The sequence below is a fragment of the Tursiops truncatus genome, chromosome 9 (assembly GCF_011762595.2).
Source record: "Tursiops truncatus isolate mTurTru1 chromosome 9, mTurTru1.mat.Y, whole genome shotgun sequence".
In the NCBI taxonomy this organism is placed as follows: domain Eukaryota; kingdom Metazoa; phylum Chordata; class Mammalia; order Artiodactyla; family Delphinidae; genus Tursiops; species Tursiops truncatus.
In genome coordinates, this window is record NC_047042.1 from 51,184,980 (window position 1) to 51,203,424 (window position 18,445).

Sequence of the window (18,445 nt, forward strand, 5' to 3'; positions counted from 1 at the left end):
CAACAGCTCTGCTCCTCTTTGGGTGCTTAAGTCAGTGTTGGATGAAAGCTTCTAAGCTGTAAGAGGCCAACCTTAAAACCTTTAAGGAAGGGATGACTTTTAATGGATCCAGGCCAGGACCTCAACTTTTAAATCAGCATCAGTGTCTACTTTTATAAAGTTATTGAGAATTTTTCAAACAACAGTCACTTTCAGAAAGGTTAACACTGCCCCTAGATTTTTAAATTATTAAAATCTCAGGACAACATACACTACTGAATATATTTTGTGATGCTCTGAAACAGTCCCAAGGTTTAAATCCAGGCTTCTTCAAGTTTGACAATATATTGGTAGTTGTTGAAGCCGGGTGATGGGTAATGGGGCTCCTTATCGTATCCTTCTATTTTTGCCTGTGCTTGACATTTTCATAATAGAAAATGGAAAAAATAGATTTCTTTCAATGTATTTTATATTCAAAATTTTACTGACTTTTCCTTTGGAAATATATGAGATCTGATTTGTGCTTATGATTATTTAATGCTTTAACAAGCAATGTGGATTTTTAAAAAATCTACCAAGCATGATGTTGATCATAAAAAAAATTTTTTTTTCACTCCTGAAAAAATGTTACCAGGATCTGGAATGATAGAAGAAGTGCACCTAAACAAATGCAGTGCCACCATCTGCCTGGCATTCTCACAGTGTGACAAAATAGACTGGTAATTAACTGCTTTCCTACCGAAATCTGCCAGCTTTAACTCCCCCGTGTCACTGATCAGAAGGTTCTGTGGTTTCAGGTCTCTGTGCAAAATATAACGCTGGTGGATGTAAGACAGCCCTCGCAGCAACTGAAATAAAAACAACTGAAAAAATAGGGAGACAAAAGTTAAAATCTGAACACAGACAAATGCCAGTTTCTACATACAGTCTGCCAAGTACTTGTGTTTAGTGAAAATGGGTACCCATCACTGAATTTCCTACCAAACTATTTAACCAGAATTTGCATAGGGTATGGAAATTCCTAATTCATTAAGAAGTAAATCTGAAAATTTCTAACAACCTATTATGTCAACCCAGAGTGATACCTCCTCAGCCAGAAAGATCTATAATCCAATCTGTGTTCTATAAATTAAGCACAATGTAAAGAATCATTTTTTAAATAATATTTTATTTCTTCAGGTCTAAATTGATGCTTGAGACAGAGGAAAAAAAATCTATCCAGAATATTATAAAAAGAAGCAGAATTTTTTACTAAGTTTATGTAAATGTGCATGTATTCAATTCCATAGAAATGACATAAACATGGTACCCGAGGATTCACCCATTAACATGCTTTAAGGAATGGAAAGATAAGAGGATTTCAAGTAATTAAAACAAAAACAGTCACATGGTCCAATTATTACTGGATTGTAATTATATTGCTTTTGCATATATGGCCATAGAGATTAGGCTGTTGCCTAAAGACAGACAGGTACCTTCACTAATTACAGAACAGATCCATCCTAAAGGGAAAGGAAACACAGAAAACAGAGAAATCAAGAATTCAAGAGCAATGGTTTTATAAGAAATAATTTTAAGAAGTGACTGATGGCCTTCCCTGTTTAGTTTCATATTGGATCCTATCAAATGTTCCCAGTTTTGATAACAAAAAATGTGAGTCACTAGGCTTTCCAATATTTATAAAAATGTTTATAAAAAAGAGACTATCTTTAAACAATTTACTTGCCAAAATAATTCTAATTGACATAGTTTTTAAAAATCAATCTCCTAAAACAAAAATAAAAACAAAAGGTTTTTTTTTTGCATGTGGGATCTTCCCTAACTAGGGCACAAACCCGTATCCCCTGCATCGGCAGGCGGACTCCCAACCACTGCGCCACCAGGGAAGCCCAAAACAAAAGGTTTTAAGTGCCATCAATACCGGAGTCTATGTAATCAGCTGGTAACAAAATGCAGTTTCAGGGAAATTTTAAATGAATTAGATGCCAAGTGTGGGCAGTATAAGGATTCCAGGATCTTCAAATGAAAAGACTGGCAACTCCTTGAGGGCCCTGGAAGCTAGCATTTCTGGAATATTTTCCAACTAACTAGGGGCTCTGAAAGCCAAGTAAATTTTTTAGAGAGTGGATACCTTGAAATAACAGTAGATGAATTCATTTCAAAATCTCTGTATGTGATAATATGCTGTGGAGCAGTGAAGGCCTCAGATCATTATTTCCAGAATCTAAGTACCAGAAACTAAAAACCTGTTCTGTGTTAGCCTGGATTAAATTACTGGCTCAAGAACCTCGGGAAGCAAATGTCTCCTGGACTCCTCTTTTCAATCCTTTCTGTGTAGCAGATGGAAAGACTTAACGCCATCACCAGCAGCTTCCAGCCTCGTTCCTCACTTCTAATACCCCCTGCATCCTGAAGCCGAAAGCTTACAATTTCTAAGAAAATCCATATCCCTTCAGTTTAGAAGGAAGAAAGGATGAGCAAATAAAGCCGCTTTGTGTTTTCAAAATCTTTTCATCAATCAATCAATCACAGAGGCAGACCACATAACAAACTTCATTTCAAAAATAAACTGATTTTGAAAAGAAAGTTTGCATTCTGCAAGGTGCCAGCAGAGACTTACCAGACTGCGATTATCTATTTAACCACAGCAACACATCTTAGTTGAACAAGCAATGACACAAAGTGCCAGCTGCCGTTTTATGCATCATAGAATACGAACTCATTTGATCTCTGTAATAATTTTAGTGGTGAAGGTACCACTATTAAATCTGTATTAGTGATGAGGAAACTGGGATCAGTTTAAGTGGCAGAGCCAGGACTCAAACCCAACAAGTTTGACTCCAAACTCCATGCCCTTAACCACTCTACTATAGGAATCTTGGCCAGAACATAAGTAGGGAGTGTTGATATAGAAGCTGCTTCCTCCAACTAACAGGATAAAGTCTGGGCATCTAACAGCATGGCCTTCGAGGCTGCTGCGCTGAGCCCTGATTCCAGCTGGGTGCCCAGGCATCATCACTCTACATTCCCTGACTCCAAGCAGTCTCACGCACGCCCATACGCAGAGCATACTGCTCTTCAGCCCTTTACCTTTGTTCTTACCTATTCTCTGACAGAAAAGCGCTGTCTCACCTTTGCCTGCTAATCTCCATGTATTTCTTAGGTCTCTCCTCAAAAACCACTCCTCCCTGGAGGCTTTCCTGACCCTAGGCCTTCCCTCTCCCTACAGGTCTGTGTGAGGGGTTCCTCCTCTGTGCTCCTGGGGCAGCCGCTACATCTGTCTATTGCAGTTATGGTATTACCCTATCTCCCTCAGACTGTGTGCCTTAACTACCTTCCTAACCTGGGTCCACAGCTGACACTCATATACCAGTAATGTGATGACTGAACAGAATTTAGGCACAGCTGGAGGAAGTAGATACAGAAATAACAGACGCCTGGAATGGGAGTCTCTAGAAGCTAAGGGTAGAAGTGGGTAGATCAAGCAGTCCCAAAGGGCTCTTCTTTTAATACCTTTACCAATTAGTGAAAATATATAATCCTCATGCTAATCCAGAAGCTATTCAAATAGGGTAGCGTATTAAAGAGGATTAAGAAAATCAGTGATAGGAAAGGATGCAACCACACACTCCAACTGAAGTTGTATACATGACAAACTAAGCCCCAAACAAGACAAGTAGAACCCCAAACATTAAGTTGGAGCCACAAACAAATTTTTAAATCTTTGATCAATGCACAAAGTCAGAACAAATCCCCACAGAATAAATTCATTCAGGATTTACTAAGTGCCAACCATGTGCCAGGTGCTGTCATGTAAAAGGGATGCAAAGATGAACAGGATATAAGATGTAGTCCCTGGACTCGAGGAACTCACAGCCCACTGGGTATGACAGACACATAAACAGACAACTACCACCTAAAGAGGTCTGCACTGTGACAGCAACGTGAACTGAGTGTACTGAAGGCACAGAGGAGGGAGGAAACTTGTCACTCTGAAAACAGAATTCATTACACATAAAATTTTAATAGGAAAACAAGCATTCACTAGATGCACAAGATGAAGTGATGCATTATATGACAAACCTCTTGCTGTTCTGAGGGAAAAAATTGAGGAGACCAAGCAAGCAGATCACTAAGAAGACAAATTAAGAAGAAATTTTTAAATAAATGAAAAGAAGACAATATATGAAATAGTAAAATGATCAATGCACCATCATAATAGTAATGGTGGCAAGGGGGCAACAGTATACTTCACTGAAACCATTAGTAAACTTGGTGTTTTAGAAATAACATTTTAATGTGTTTAACAGAAAATATACTGCTACCTAGGGGTGGGAAGGCCACAAGGAATTAGCACTGAGTTTAATAGAATGTCCCATGGAATATTCTTTGGGAGTGTTTTGAGAAAGGCAAGTCTTGGGCATTTCTTCCTTTAGGCAAATAGGCAAGTATCTAACTTGCCCATGTAAATTTTTCAGAAAGCCACTTCACTTGGTTGTTGTATAAATCACCACATAACAAGCTATATTTGATCTCTGTGAAAACCAGAGGATACTATGAAAACAAGAAGGACCACCAAAGAGGGGGCCACATGCAGAGAAAGAGTAAAAATCAGCTTTGCTACTCGCTAATAAAACTTGGTGAACATCAATGCAATCTCGGGTACTGAGAAAAAAGGAAGGGAGAGTAATACTAATCGAAGGCTTACACTCATTTAAAGGCTGTTTTAAGTAATTTTACATATATTTTATAATCCTGTATTTTTCCTTTTCTTTTAAACAAATGAGAAAACTAAAGTTCTAAAAGCATGAGAAACTTAAAGTCATCCAACCATCACACAGCACTTGTGAACTTTCCACTACACTTCATTATCTTAAATGAGGTTGATGCTTACTAAACGCATGGCTGGATACAGTTATACACCCAATATAATCAAAGTGCTCTGATTAAGTGAACCCAAGTTTGTAAGCCTCAATTAGCATATTATGTAATGAGCATAGGATTCCTGAATGTCTATTTTTGCTACTTAAAATCCTCTTAGAAATAAATAACATGGCAGAAGACAGCTTTATGTCCTGAAGCTGATAAACTAACATATTTTCATTTCTATCTTCTTATTTTTCTACTGTAGTAGCCATAAGGTCTTCCTAAGAATACCTTGTCCCCTCAGGATATTCTATTCAACTTTATAAAAGGAGATATCTTCAAATCCTACAGTATGATCACTGAAGAGTTATACTCTAGTTCGAATATGTTCACTTTTTGCAATAAGAATCCCCATGGGAAAATGCCTTAAATAGCAACGATACGATGAACAGGGACACTTCTACCAGCAGCAGATCTATCTATAGCCACGTTGTCTTGCCATCCCCCGCAGAAAGCAGCTCATATTCTCAGGGCCATGGCATATACTTCTTGGGAATATCCTTTAATACTCCTTCTATTCCCTTCTGAAACTCTTTAGACTTTAAGTAGGTAAAGAATATGAAGATAAGGCTTTTTATCAAAACATTTAGAGCAAGCTGGTAAAAAGCACACACACACATCATTGGACTTAATATATTTGTTACTCAAAAGAATTATTGCCACTTGCAGTGAGCAACAAATTTTATACTCCTCCACCCCCGTCAAAGTCTAAAGATGTATGATCAGATGCTCTTTGTCTCAATGCTTACAGTCATGAGATTCCATGAATGGTCTGAAATCCAGGCATTATTTAATAAATGTGGTTCCATTTAATATGAGACTAAGCACAGTGAACATCTTGCAGATTTTCCAGGCTTGGGTCAACTATCTTCAAGGGATGTCCACGGTCTCTTAGGGCTTATTAGAGTGATTAGCAATGCAACCTATGCCTTATGGCACAGCAGCAATTCTTACAAAGAGAGTTAGTTAAGCTACTTTTCTGTCACCTGGGGACCAAGTTTAAATCTTTGTATCTTAGGTTTTTCACCTTAAAAATGAGATTGTCTCAGATGCCCTTAATATTCATTCATGCTGTAAAACTGTATCCTTTCACTTTATGAATAACAGAAGTAGAAGGGACTCTACAAATTGAGCAGCTGTAATAACTGCCATTTACTAAATACCAGTAAATTAATCCTTCCAACACTTCTGCTAGGCAGATACTATTATCTTTATTTCACAGATAGAGAAATAAAGGCTCAGAGAAACTAAATGAATTGGGAAAAGGGACCCACAGCAAGTGTAGTAGAGGTAGTAGAGACAGTTCCCATTTTTGTCTTGCTCTGACACCCACAATTTAAAATACTGCTACCCAAAAACCATGTATACTATTTGATTAAAGTAGTTACACATTGTGTGGATCCAAGGCTAGAAAATGTGACATTGGCAAATAAACCAAAGTTGTACATGGCTAATACATGCATCAAATAATATGCTCCATGTTTAGCACCACATCATTTAAAAATCCACAGGATGCACAAACATTAAATTACTCATGCATCAAACTTTCTAGAAATGAAAAATAATTAGAAAATTTGAGTCCTCAAAATATCTACTGAATGTAAAAATACATTAAAATATGCATCAGATAATGATTTTACTGCAATACTAGGTCTTCTTCAACTTTCAAAAGAATGATTCATTTCATTTAGTTGAGTTTCAAATTTGCAAATACCTAATGCAAATATCAAATCATAATTTGTAATACAATGTACATAATACATTCCCAAATAGTTTATATTTTACAAAACATCATTGCAATTTTATGTGTTGAATTTTTTCAAAAGAATACTAAGAAGGTTATATGGAGATATAAGGGAGATAGAAATAAAAGCCCAGATAGTAAAACATTATGGTATAATTTATTTGTCCCTTTGGACACACTTGACAGTATTAAGTGTGCTACTGGGATAGTGTAAGACACAAACATTCATGACAGGGCATCAGGTCATAGATGTGTCCTTTTTGCCCTGTACTACAGATAGATCTGGGTCTTAGAAAATCTGAGTAGTAAGGACAGTTTGTCTTGCCACGTTTTGCCCTTTTTGAGTTCTTTCATTTAACTTTCTGCTTCTTCATTCTACTCCCTCGTAAGTCTTAGATATGGAACATGTTCCACCATTTCTAAATAATGTAACAAAAATTTAATTTTCAATCTCTATGTTATTTATACATTAATATTCTATTCTTAAAGATGATAACTTTCTGGAAGGGAATAACTCAAAAAATAAGAGTTTCAAATACTTGGGCAAACTCTTGGGAAAAAGCTCTTGCACGCTTTCTGTGATCCTTAAGTTGGCCTCCCATTCTGCCCTCTCCTCCTGCCTCAATACAATGGTGGATATCAACAAGGTGTTGCTCTAGGCACCGAGATGCCCACAGTGAGCAAGTTGACTGGAGCCATGGGAACCAGAACTGGGATACTTACAAGGAGTCAAGTGGGGATTGTAAAACAGATCTGTGTTTTGCCATGTTCCTTGAAAGAAGCACATTAGCTTCTTTAGTATGTTAATATATTATAATAATATGTAATATTATATAATAATATACAATATATTATAATACTTAGTATACTAATACTTAGTAGATTTCCAAGTTATTAGAGTTTGTATGTATGATGAAGAAAATGGGGAGGGCTGAGGATGAGAAACTTCCATTTAATAAACTTGGTCAGCAGCCTAAAACTAGTGTTAGAAATATTCCTTAGCTGAGTAGAAACAAGATGATCAAATTTAAGCTACTGGCTTTAATAGTTGCCCAACATAATTTTCCAAGAGAAAAACTGAAACACTTATTCCAAGGAATTCTAATAATATAATAATATTAAGTATACAACTGACCTTACTGATAGGCACTTTTTGGAACCAAAAAGAAATAGCATGAAATACAAATATTTGTTCAACTTCATTTGTGAATGTATGCAACACTCCCCCAACTACAGGCCATTCTTTTTACACACAATGAAAAGGAATAAATAGAATTTAAAATGGTTTTATTGCCTAAAGTAACACCTTAAACACTATCAACATGAACTGTCTTAATATCAGTTGATAAGGCCAATGCAACTTTTTTTTTTAAAATTGAGAGAGACAGATGCAGACTGAAAAACTGACAAAGGTGACGAATCTTGAGTGTAAGAGTCTTAGAGAAAGATCACTTCTGCAAGCTATACAATAGAGAAAAATATGTTTCATATGGAATGCAGTAAAGACTCTGAGTTTGATAGGTATGATCAATAAACCTCTCTCTCTCTCTGCATCTTCTTAGAGAGATCTCAAGTAACAGGGATTTATATATTAATGAGAAAATATCTATGAAATGTACTGGCTACTCACATGAAGGCTGAACTTGTCTAGGACTTTCAGAAAAATCCCTGGAAGCGTGTACATACTCTGTTACTCAGCTAATTTCCCCCCTGGGTCCTCATGTTTGTCTTGGAAAACATGCAAACAAAGGGGTCGAGTGCAAGATCCATCTTAAACGGGAGAGAGGCAAGGTGAATGGCTTGAAGCTTGAAACCCAGGAGGGTATCTGTCCTATTTCCACTGGATACCACCGCCCCTGCCCCACCAAGCTGGGTAATTCCATCTAACAAATAAAATATCACAGGGCATACTTCTAACGACTATCTGTATTTCATCAATCTTTGGGGTGATTTCTTTTCAATCTGGGTTTTAAAGCACCGCTAGGAAAGAGTGGGCTGTTCAGTTAGCTGCCTTGATTCCTTTGTCTGATTCAAATCATTAACAAGCACATCAGCAGATGATGCCAAGCATACAAAAGACATGTTCTAAACAACGGAACGCACGCCCCACATCTTAACCAGAAATTCACTACTCAGACCCTCTCTGAACATCCAACACAATATGAATTGACACATGAATTTCACTTTCTTTTACTGTTAATCCTTCGCTGTCTAGATATGGAAAATCATTTTGTTATAACAAAAATAGGATGAAAAGGCTCAAAAGAAAACTGGACAGGTGCTGAGACTAGGTGTCAAATTTTTAAAACACTCTTGAATGGCTCCATGAAATAACCGTATTTCCCAAAATACAGAATAATGAAAGGTTCTATAATATTCACTGTAATGCATAGTAGGAAATCATTACCAGCTAAATGAGAGTTCTAACGCAAAATATGGAGAAAATCAGGTGTTATCTGATTTTCTATCTCAACATTAGAAAGTCTCATTCAGGAATCAATTCTCAGTGCCATCTGTATGAGACAGTCTTAATTTGGCATAACATTATTCTGACTGTAATACACCTGCTTGTTCTTGGAAAAATAGCAATTTTCAACCTTAATAATCCTCATATCTTCTTAATTAATATAGATATTGAGATAAAAAATAAAACTCAGCTTTATGTCCAAAGAATTTCAGATACTTCAGAGAACAAGGCAGATAATTCAGAATTACTTTATTTTGGATTACAGTTCTTTAAAAAAAAAAAAGACAAATGTTTTTACAAAAAAATCTTCTAGGAAAGTCATTAAGATGACATGGCAATGAAGATAATTACATAAAAACACAGGAAGACCCAATGTCATCATGGTAATAAGATTCAAGCACCTATATTTCTGGATATGAGCTGGAGACAGCATCAATTAATCTTTCTTTTCTTTAATGAACCTTAATTTTCAGTCTCTCATGCTTATCACTTTTTAAAGAACACATGAAAAGCTGAAGAGGGAATTTAGACTGTTATGGTCATTTTTTAAAAAACTGATCAATCTGTAAGTCACTGAGAATTATAAAATGAAGAACTCCAATACAAGTCTGCCTTCAACTCAGCTATGACAGTCAAAACCCAAGAAAATTCAGAGTGAATGGTTTGTAAAGGGGGCAAAAATGAACTACCTTCTGCCCAAAATTCTAACCAGTTTTCTACATACCAATTATCATGTTCTAACAATTGGCTGTTATACCTTTAATCATCATAAATATTTACAACAAGGCCAATGTCCTCAGGCTTTCGATTCAGGCTTTAAATTGTCCTCTAAGTAATTAACTGCTAAAATTACCCATTTGTCTAAAACTGATATAATACAGACCATTAGTTAATAGTGAATATTTATTTCAGAAGGCCATACTGAGAACAGACACATTTTGTGGGCAATTAAAGTAGCAAAGTGATTACAGCAATTTCGTTAACATTGACAATTTTTCTTATGAGTTTATTCCAGTGCTTACAAGGAATATACAGCATGAAAGATAAAACTTTAACAGATGTTTTGCTGGGATTTAATACAAAATTACCATAGACTAGCCTCTGCTTTACTATGAAATCATGAGTTATGTACTCTTTCAATTGTTCTTTTCTTCCCCCTCATTCTTCAGTGATGCATCACCTTTGTAACACTTGCAAGTCTACCTGATTCACAGTAAAGAACAATCACCTCAATTCTCAGATGCATGGCAACCCACCTTTTCACAATAAACAAGTATATATGAAATCTAAACAGATATGTACATTTTTATAATCCAAGATGAATGTTTAAAATATTTCCATATACTGTCATGCTGCATAGTGATGAAACCAAAAGTCAAAACTGTCAAATCTAGAAGCAAAAGGACTTGATCGCTATGTTTTCCTTCTGTTCACCATAATAAATATTCAGTATTTATTACATTCCTATCCTTTAATGATCTATGAACTATTTAACCAAATGCAGAGCTTCAGAGTTATTACAAGAACATGCTCTTTTAAAGATAATTGCTTATCTCACCTGGTTTTCACATCTTACATTTATAGAGAACCATTACAAGGTCTTATTTTAGCTCAACTGTTGTTGTTTTTTGGTAATCAGCATCTAGCACAGCATTATGAACAGTTGTTAACTTAGTAAATATTATTCTTACGTTCTTCATTTTGCATTCATCGATTTAAGTGACAAGAAGTATCACCACATGAAAAAAAATGTTAATCCATCACACAGAAATACCCATGGGACATCTGTCACTATGTCATAGTCAGACTTCTTTGAGAATAATTTCACCTGCAGTGCAGATCCTAAATGTAACCCTGGAGGAGTGCACTGTCTCTAAGCAGACAAAACTGTGAAGAAAAGCCAGTGCATGATTAGCTGAGTGGCCTCCCATGGAAACCAACATGGTAATGAGGGCTGTTTGCTTTCATGCACTACAATTAGATGCCAAAACACAGGCATTAACAAGATGCATTCTATTTTTTAACTTCCCATACCCTCAGAGAAGGTATAAAAATTATCTTCAACATGAAAATGATGAAAAATCTATGTGAATGAGTACATATAAAGTCAGGTAAACAGGCTAATTACTGTAATTTAATATATGAATCATGCAATGTAAGGAAAAGAACATTGGACAAAGAATCAAAATGCTCTTTGACAAGTTCTTAATCTCAATGATTCTGATCTTTATATAAAATGTGGCAGCTGAAATGGATGACTGCTTTAGGATGCTAATCCTGGAATGAGCCTGGCTATAGCAGAATCACTTAAAGAAGTGTTTTTCTAACTACATCAACATGTAATATTGATTACATATTACATTTTATAATATTACATATTGATCGTAATACTGTACTGTATTATAATCATGTAAATGTTATTTACAGCTGAGCCATTAAGTTTTATATGACTACTTTCTTCCCCTGCACAATAATTGTTTTTCCTGGTGTTAGTAACTATCTAGTTCTTTTGTTGGTTGGTTTGCTTGCCTTTGTTGAATTTTCTTTGTGGTTATCACTAATTCGACACCAAATTCTTCTTCCATCTTATAAATCTGCTCAAACACATTTGGTATTCTATCTAACCCTTTCATCTTCTTAGAAATCTCTCCTGGAGACTTCTGACCTGCGCCAATCAGACTGACTGGTTACCCTTTCAGCTCGATGCACAGTTGTTATCCTGGGATTCTTTTCATCATTGTCTTGAGGATATCCATCTCTCTTTTGTGGTAGCCTCTACTACCTGGTTTCCTTTTCTTTTCTGCTTTGGTTTATTCCCTGAGTTATAGTGCAGTACATCTTCAAGTAGCTTCCTGAGAAAGGATGCAAGGTATGCAAACTTTTCGACTCCTTGAACACCTGAGAATAATTATCCTACTCTCACACTTCATTGATAGTTTGTATAGAATTGTAGATTGGAAACAATTTTACATTGGAATTTTCAAGTTGTTGTCCCACTTCCATCTCCATTCCAGTGCTGCTGTTGAAGTTTAACACCACTGTAATTCTTGATCTTTAGTAGTAAACCTGTTCCCTTTCAGTAGGATCTTTCTTTGAAATCAGTGTTCTGAAAATTTGCAACAATAAATGTTATCATTTATCTATTATCATTAAATGTTCTGGGCATTTAATGGACCCTCTTAATCTTGAAGTTCACATTCTTCACATCTGGAAAAAGTATAGTTTAATGTTTATTGCTTTAATGACTCCCTCCTCTCTATTTTCTCCAGTCATTCAGATGGTTGATCCCCTGGACTGGACTCTAAATTTTCTGATACCTTCTTTCTCATGTTTCAGATTTGTATTTTAAGCTCTATTTTCTGGCAAACTTCTCCAACTTTTTCTTCCATTTTTACTGTTGTTTTTAATTTCTGTCATCATATTTTGAATTTCCAAAGCTACTTCATGTCCACTAATTTCTCCTTTTTAAAAATAACATAGCATTGTGTTTTATAGATGTACTATTTTCTTTTACCTCTTGGAGAATATTATTGATAATTTTTTTGAAGTTTTCTTTCTTTCTTTCTCTGTGTAATCAATGCAAGCAACTTTGCTTCCTCTGAGTTACTTATTTGTCAATTGGGGTCTTCACTGTAGAATCACCTAGATTCTTTAGGTCTGTTCTCTTGGACTGATCAGATTCTCCACAAAGACGCTTACAACTTTCTACCTTGAGGCATGGGTCTGATACCTGTTTTCTGAAGCACCACAGTCCAGGCCCTGTCTCTCATATATATATATATTAAAGTTTTACAGATGACTCTGCTGTGGAGCCTAGTTTGAAGACCTCTTTGATGATGACCAAAGTTTCTTGCACTTAAATATTCCAAGCACTGAGACAATCCAGTACATTTTGGCAAAACCTCAAAAAGCCAAGACGTCAATAGGTATGGGGAAATGGAAACTTATATACCAACACCTATCACTGCCTTTCAGTTATTCAGAAAGGTATAAAAAGAGGTAAATCACATCATGCACTTTTGGAGGCAAAAATGTAGTAGAGTATCAGTCTGTAACCATGTGAAACAATTTCTTAGTGAGAGTAGTTCCTGCTCCATACGACTAATATCTAGACTCAGTGTTGGCATCATATCTAATTTCTGTGACATTATTTATGCTAACTGCACATCTCATTCACCAGTGAGTTTCCACCACACCTTAGGAGGTATGAGCTCCTGCAGTAATAAACCTTGTTTAATGCCCCAGTACAACCTGAACTTGAAATAGGTAGCAAACACTAAGTATTTTAAGTACGAGGAATGATCGTAGGGTGAAAGAAAAGCTTGCAAAACTTGGGTAACAGCTGTTGAAACACAATTTCAAGGAGTGCAACCTAGTAACTGAAAACCAGTAACCTAGAAGCTCAATCTTTCCATGACCATTAAGAGATTAAGGAAAAATAAAATGTAACGGATGAAGCAGAATTTACAAAGGCTACAAAAATCACCAGTGATACTGGCAATGCTTTGTGGAATGAGCTCTCTTTATTTCACCAACAAACTTGCCCATAACTCATGACACACAGTGTTGGTAAAAGACCAAACAAGGATAATGGAAATCCAGTGATGCCATGGTTTTTTGAAAAGGCTCAGGCCAGCTCTTTAATCTTAATCCTGTCACTGAATTTAAAGTCTGGAAATCAAATTTAGCTCAGAGTAGCCTCTGATTTCCACTGAGGCTGGTAGGCCCTGGGCTTCCACTAGCTGGCCTCTCTACAGATTCCCCAGGCTAAAGTGGGAAAAGGGGGCGGGGAGGGGGGAAGGAACTTGGAGATTGGAGTTGACACATATACACTATTGATACTATGCATAAAATGGACAACTGATGAGAACATACTGTATAGCACAGGGAACTCTACTTAATGCACTGTGGTGACCTAAATGGGAAGGAAATCCAAAAAAAGGGGGATATATATATATATGTATAGCTGATTTATTTTGCTGTACAATAGAAACTAACACAACATTGTAAAGCAACTATACTCCAATAAAAATTAATTTAAAAAATAGATAAATAAATAAGAATAAAGTGAGAAACAGGAATAAGGATGTACTGTACTGTTGATTGTGAACCCAATCAACCCTAAGAAGAGAACATTAAATGTATAAATGAGACAATTTGAGATTTTTTTTTTTTTTTTTTTTTTGCGGGGCGGTCCGCGGGCCTCTCACCGCTGTGGCCTCTCCCGCTGCGGAGCACAGGCCCCGGACGCGCAGGCCCAGCGGCCATGGCTCACGGGCCCAGCCGCTCCGCGGCACGTGGGATCCTCCCGGACCAGGGCACGAACCCGCGCCCCCTGCATCAGCAGGCAGACGCTCAACCACTGCGCCACCAGGGAAGCCCCTGAGATGTTTTAATGTTAAAAAAAGAATTATGTATTAATTATAAAACTAATGTTTAAAGTTAAATTTGAACATGAACAAGATTAAAAAACAAATCTCTTCATCTGTTAAAATTTCTTGCCCAATCTAACCACTAAAAAACTACCTATGTCAATGGATACAGATTTTTAAGAAAAGTGAATAGTCAAACAATTTAAAAGAAATCTAAACAAAACAAAAAATCACAACAACAAAAAAGGAGATATATGAAAAAATCAACAAATACTGTAAGTACCATATTGACTCTATTACTTATTTTAAAAACAATGTTTTGTCAGATTTCCTACAAGTTCCTACATTTTAAAATTGTACAACATAGATGACCACCATAAAAACCCTCATTATTAATTTCATATTAAAAAGCACCTATAATTCATTAAAGAAAAAAACCAACCCAATAGAAAAATGAATATATAAGAACAGGTAACTTGTAATAGCGGAATTACAAGTGGTCAAGAGACATGAAAAGATGCTCAATGTCACTAGCAGTCAAGAAAATGTCAACATAAAAAATATTTCATTTTTATTCATCAGAATGGCAAAAATCTAAATGACTGGTTAGTCAATCCTAGGGAATGTAGAGAAAAACAGTCCTTCTGTAATTTACAACCTTGTGGGCAAAGGTTCCAGATAAATTCATTAAAACCGACATCACGTCTCTAATTAATAAAGAAAACCCATTAACTAGATATTCAAAAGAAATGAGTATAAAGGTTTTATACTAATATCTACTCTAGAATCATTTTTAATAGGAACATTTTGGAAACAACCTCAAGATCCATGAATAAAGAACAGTTGCAAATTACGGTTTATTCATACTATGGAATAATATGCAGTTATTAGAAAGACTGAACTACATAGTCATGTATTGATTTTAAAGGATATCTATGACATATTCTAAGAGGAGAAAAACCTTATACTATATATATATAATTTTTATAAAGCAAAATGAAATAAACACATGTAATACCATACGTGCAAATATATCTCTCCTAGCAAAGGGAAAAGTACAGACGAAAAAATATGCTACATTGCAAGAAAGGTGCAGATAATGAATGGGATGAAATGGAGACAAATAATTTTACTTCAAATACATTTATAAGTTTAGCCTTCAGATAAACTTTGGTATCTTCTAACTCCCTAACATATGCCAAGAAAGAATCTCCTGTTTTAAGCTTGAAATTTTTGGACAATTTCCCAAGATGGTTGCTAGGTCAAATCTTAGAAAAACTTAGCTCTTTTTATACAAAGTAATCCAATTTCTGGTAAAAGAAATGAAAAAAAAAGCAGTAGGAAAAACCATTTTTATCTGTTTGTACAAACAAGTGAAAAATATGCACCATGAATTCACCACAACACTGTTTTGGATCATAATAGTACTTTATCTTGAAACCAATTGGTACTGCAGTATGGAGCTCCAAGCTAGAGCTACTGGAGATTCCCCTCTTCTGAAAACAGTGTCATGACAGGATTCCAGTGGATTTTACTCATTACTGGCAAATGTTTCTCCATGAAGAAAAAACAGGATAAGGTCTAAATAATAATACCACAGTGAAAATATTTAATGTCAAAGCATGGCTTCCAATGTCAAACCATAGCAATGACTATGGTTCACTTCAATATTACTTCTCTTTACACAATTTTTTTAAGTTATAGTAGAGAGATTAGATTTTCGCTCAAAACATGCACATGAAGAATGCTAACCCTTGACTTAAAAAGATCTTTTCCTACCTTCACATTATCTGGATGCAGCCCCCCAGGGTGCTTGTCCATGTACTGACATAAATCAGTATGCTAGAAGAAAAAGGGAAAAATGTATTAACATCCCTCTGGCTGTAACACAGTGAATCAATATTTTTTTACTTCAAAGTCATCATCACTTTCTGAACAAAGCAAATATAAGGCAAGTGGGTGGATTTTTTAGTGTATGCAGTTGCATGCTCCTCCGCCCCCTGTTTTAACCACAATCGAATCATTATCTTTGCCTCTAGGCTCTGTCTTACATTAAACATATCTGTGTATTAGAAGGAATTCATATCCACAACTTTTTACTTTGTTAAATGCCTAATTTTCTCCTCATTGAACATACATCTCTTAAATGGAAAAAAAAAAAAACCCTACCTAAAAATACAAGCCTTAACTTAAAAAAACTAAAGCACATACACACACACAATTAACCAATCCAATTACAATTTCAATTATCTTGTATTTTCCAAGTGGAAACGCAGGTTATGATTATTTATGTTATATGAGATGAAAATACTACAAACAGATCATTACAGTAAAATTAATCATTGGTTTTATTTGAGTTTTTCATAACTATATTCACTAAAAAATAATTTTCAGATTCTCAGAACTCTTGAATATATTTGAGAAAATATTTATTTACAAAACTTTATAAAGATTTACTTTATAAATCAATACAAATACTTTCAAAATTATAAATTAAGACAAATACATCCAGATATAACTTAAAAGGAATATCCCTAGATAGCAACTTATGCTGTTATTCCTTCAAATATCCCAAGCTCAATTTGCACACAATTATATATTTTCTTTTTAATGCTTTTTCTGTTTATATTATGAGTTACATAAAACTTGGAAAAAAACACGTAGAGTTGCTATATAAATTTTTCTAATCTTATTGGAGGATACTGTAAGATTTGTGACATTGAAACATTTAATCATTCTGTAAAAGCCAATGATCATGATTATTCATGCCCCATTATCAGGCTTCAATTATTCAGGAATAATAAGTTTTTGATACCTTCAAGAACCTCTACCATGGCTATAGCCATGATGACAACAGTTCAGATTCCTTTACTGAATTTTTATTGCATGCCAGGTGGTAACTCCCAAGGATACAAAGCAGAATTTAGCATTCATTCATTATTCATCACGTATTTCTTGAGTACTTATTATCTTCCAGGCACTACACTAATCACTAAAGGCATAGAATTCAATGAAATAGATGCTGGTGGAAAAAACCAGGCATGTCAGTAATTACAGTAGAGTATGTTGTATATTAAGAACAGTACTGGGTAATGTTTGAGGACATAGCAGGGGGGGAACTTATTGTGGTCTAAAGATTTCAGAAAGGCCTCCAGAAAGCATTACTTGTAAGTAACACCTGAATAGAGAATGAAAAAGGTCAGCCAATGGAAGAACAAAGGGAAAGAAGATGGGACAGAAGAAATGCTCTTAGATATATTTTGAGACAATATTGCCTTTATCTTGCACCACACCCAAGGTGTTCAGTTTCCAAATGAAAGTCAAGTTCCATGACGACAGAAACTACATTTGATTTGGAAATTATTGTCTCTCTGGTCCAGTCAATGACAGCGAAGAAGAACTAAATAAATACAGGTGGAAACAGTTTTACATATAGTATAGCTCATTAAAAATGAGCCTAAAATATAATTATAATGGGTTCCATGGAGTTTTTCCTGACTATATAGAAGTTTTATTTCATGCATTTAATTAATTGAGGACTGATTTCTGGATCCCAAACTGCTACTTTGTAACTCCATACAATTAACCTCTCTGTCCTTTCAACTAAGGCTAACACCTTCCCTAGAGATTTCTGAAGAACATATAAAATAGTACATGAAGCACTGACATATATACACTACCAAATATAAAATGGATGGCTAGTGGGAAGCTCCTGCATAGCACAGGGAGATCAGATCGATGCTCTGTGATGACCTAGAGGGGTGGGATAGGGAGGGTGGGAGGGAGGCTCAAGAGGGAGGGCATATGGGGATATATGTATACATATAGCTGATTCACTTTGTGTGCTGTACAGCAGAAACTAACACAACATTGTAAAGCAATTATACTCCATAGATATTAAATAAATAAATAAAACTAAATAAAATAGTACATGAGAAAGCAGTTTTTAATCAATAG

The 18,445-nt window shown here is 35.4% G+C and overlaps 1 protein-coding gene across 5 annotated transcripts in view; it reads right to left on the reverse strand.

Annotated features, from left to right (window-relative positions):
* The window catches only part of CDK14 (cyclin dependent kinase 14), a 618,912-nt gene that overhangs the window by 282,451 nt on the left and 318,016 nt on the right, over positions 1–18,445 (reverse strand). For all 5 annotated transcript variants that reach the window (XM_073809735.1, XM_073809734.1, XM_073809736.1 and 2 more), the window contains 2 exons: positions 16,268–16,330; positions 719–842 (listed from right to left, as the gene is read on the reverse strand). In XM_073809735.1, the coding sequence (XP_073665836.1) occupies positions 719–842; positions 16,268–16,330 (187 nt within the window). The remainder of the gene's footprint in view (positions 1–718; positions 843–16,267; positions 16,331–18,445) is intronic.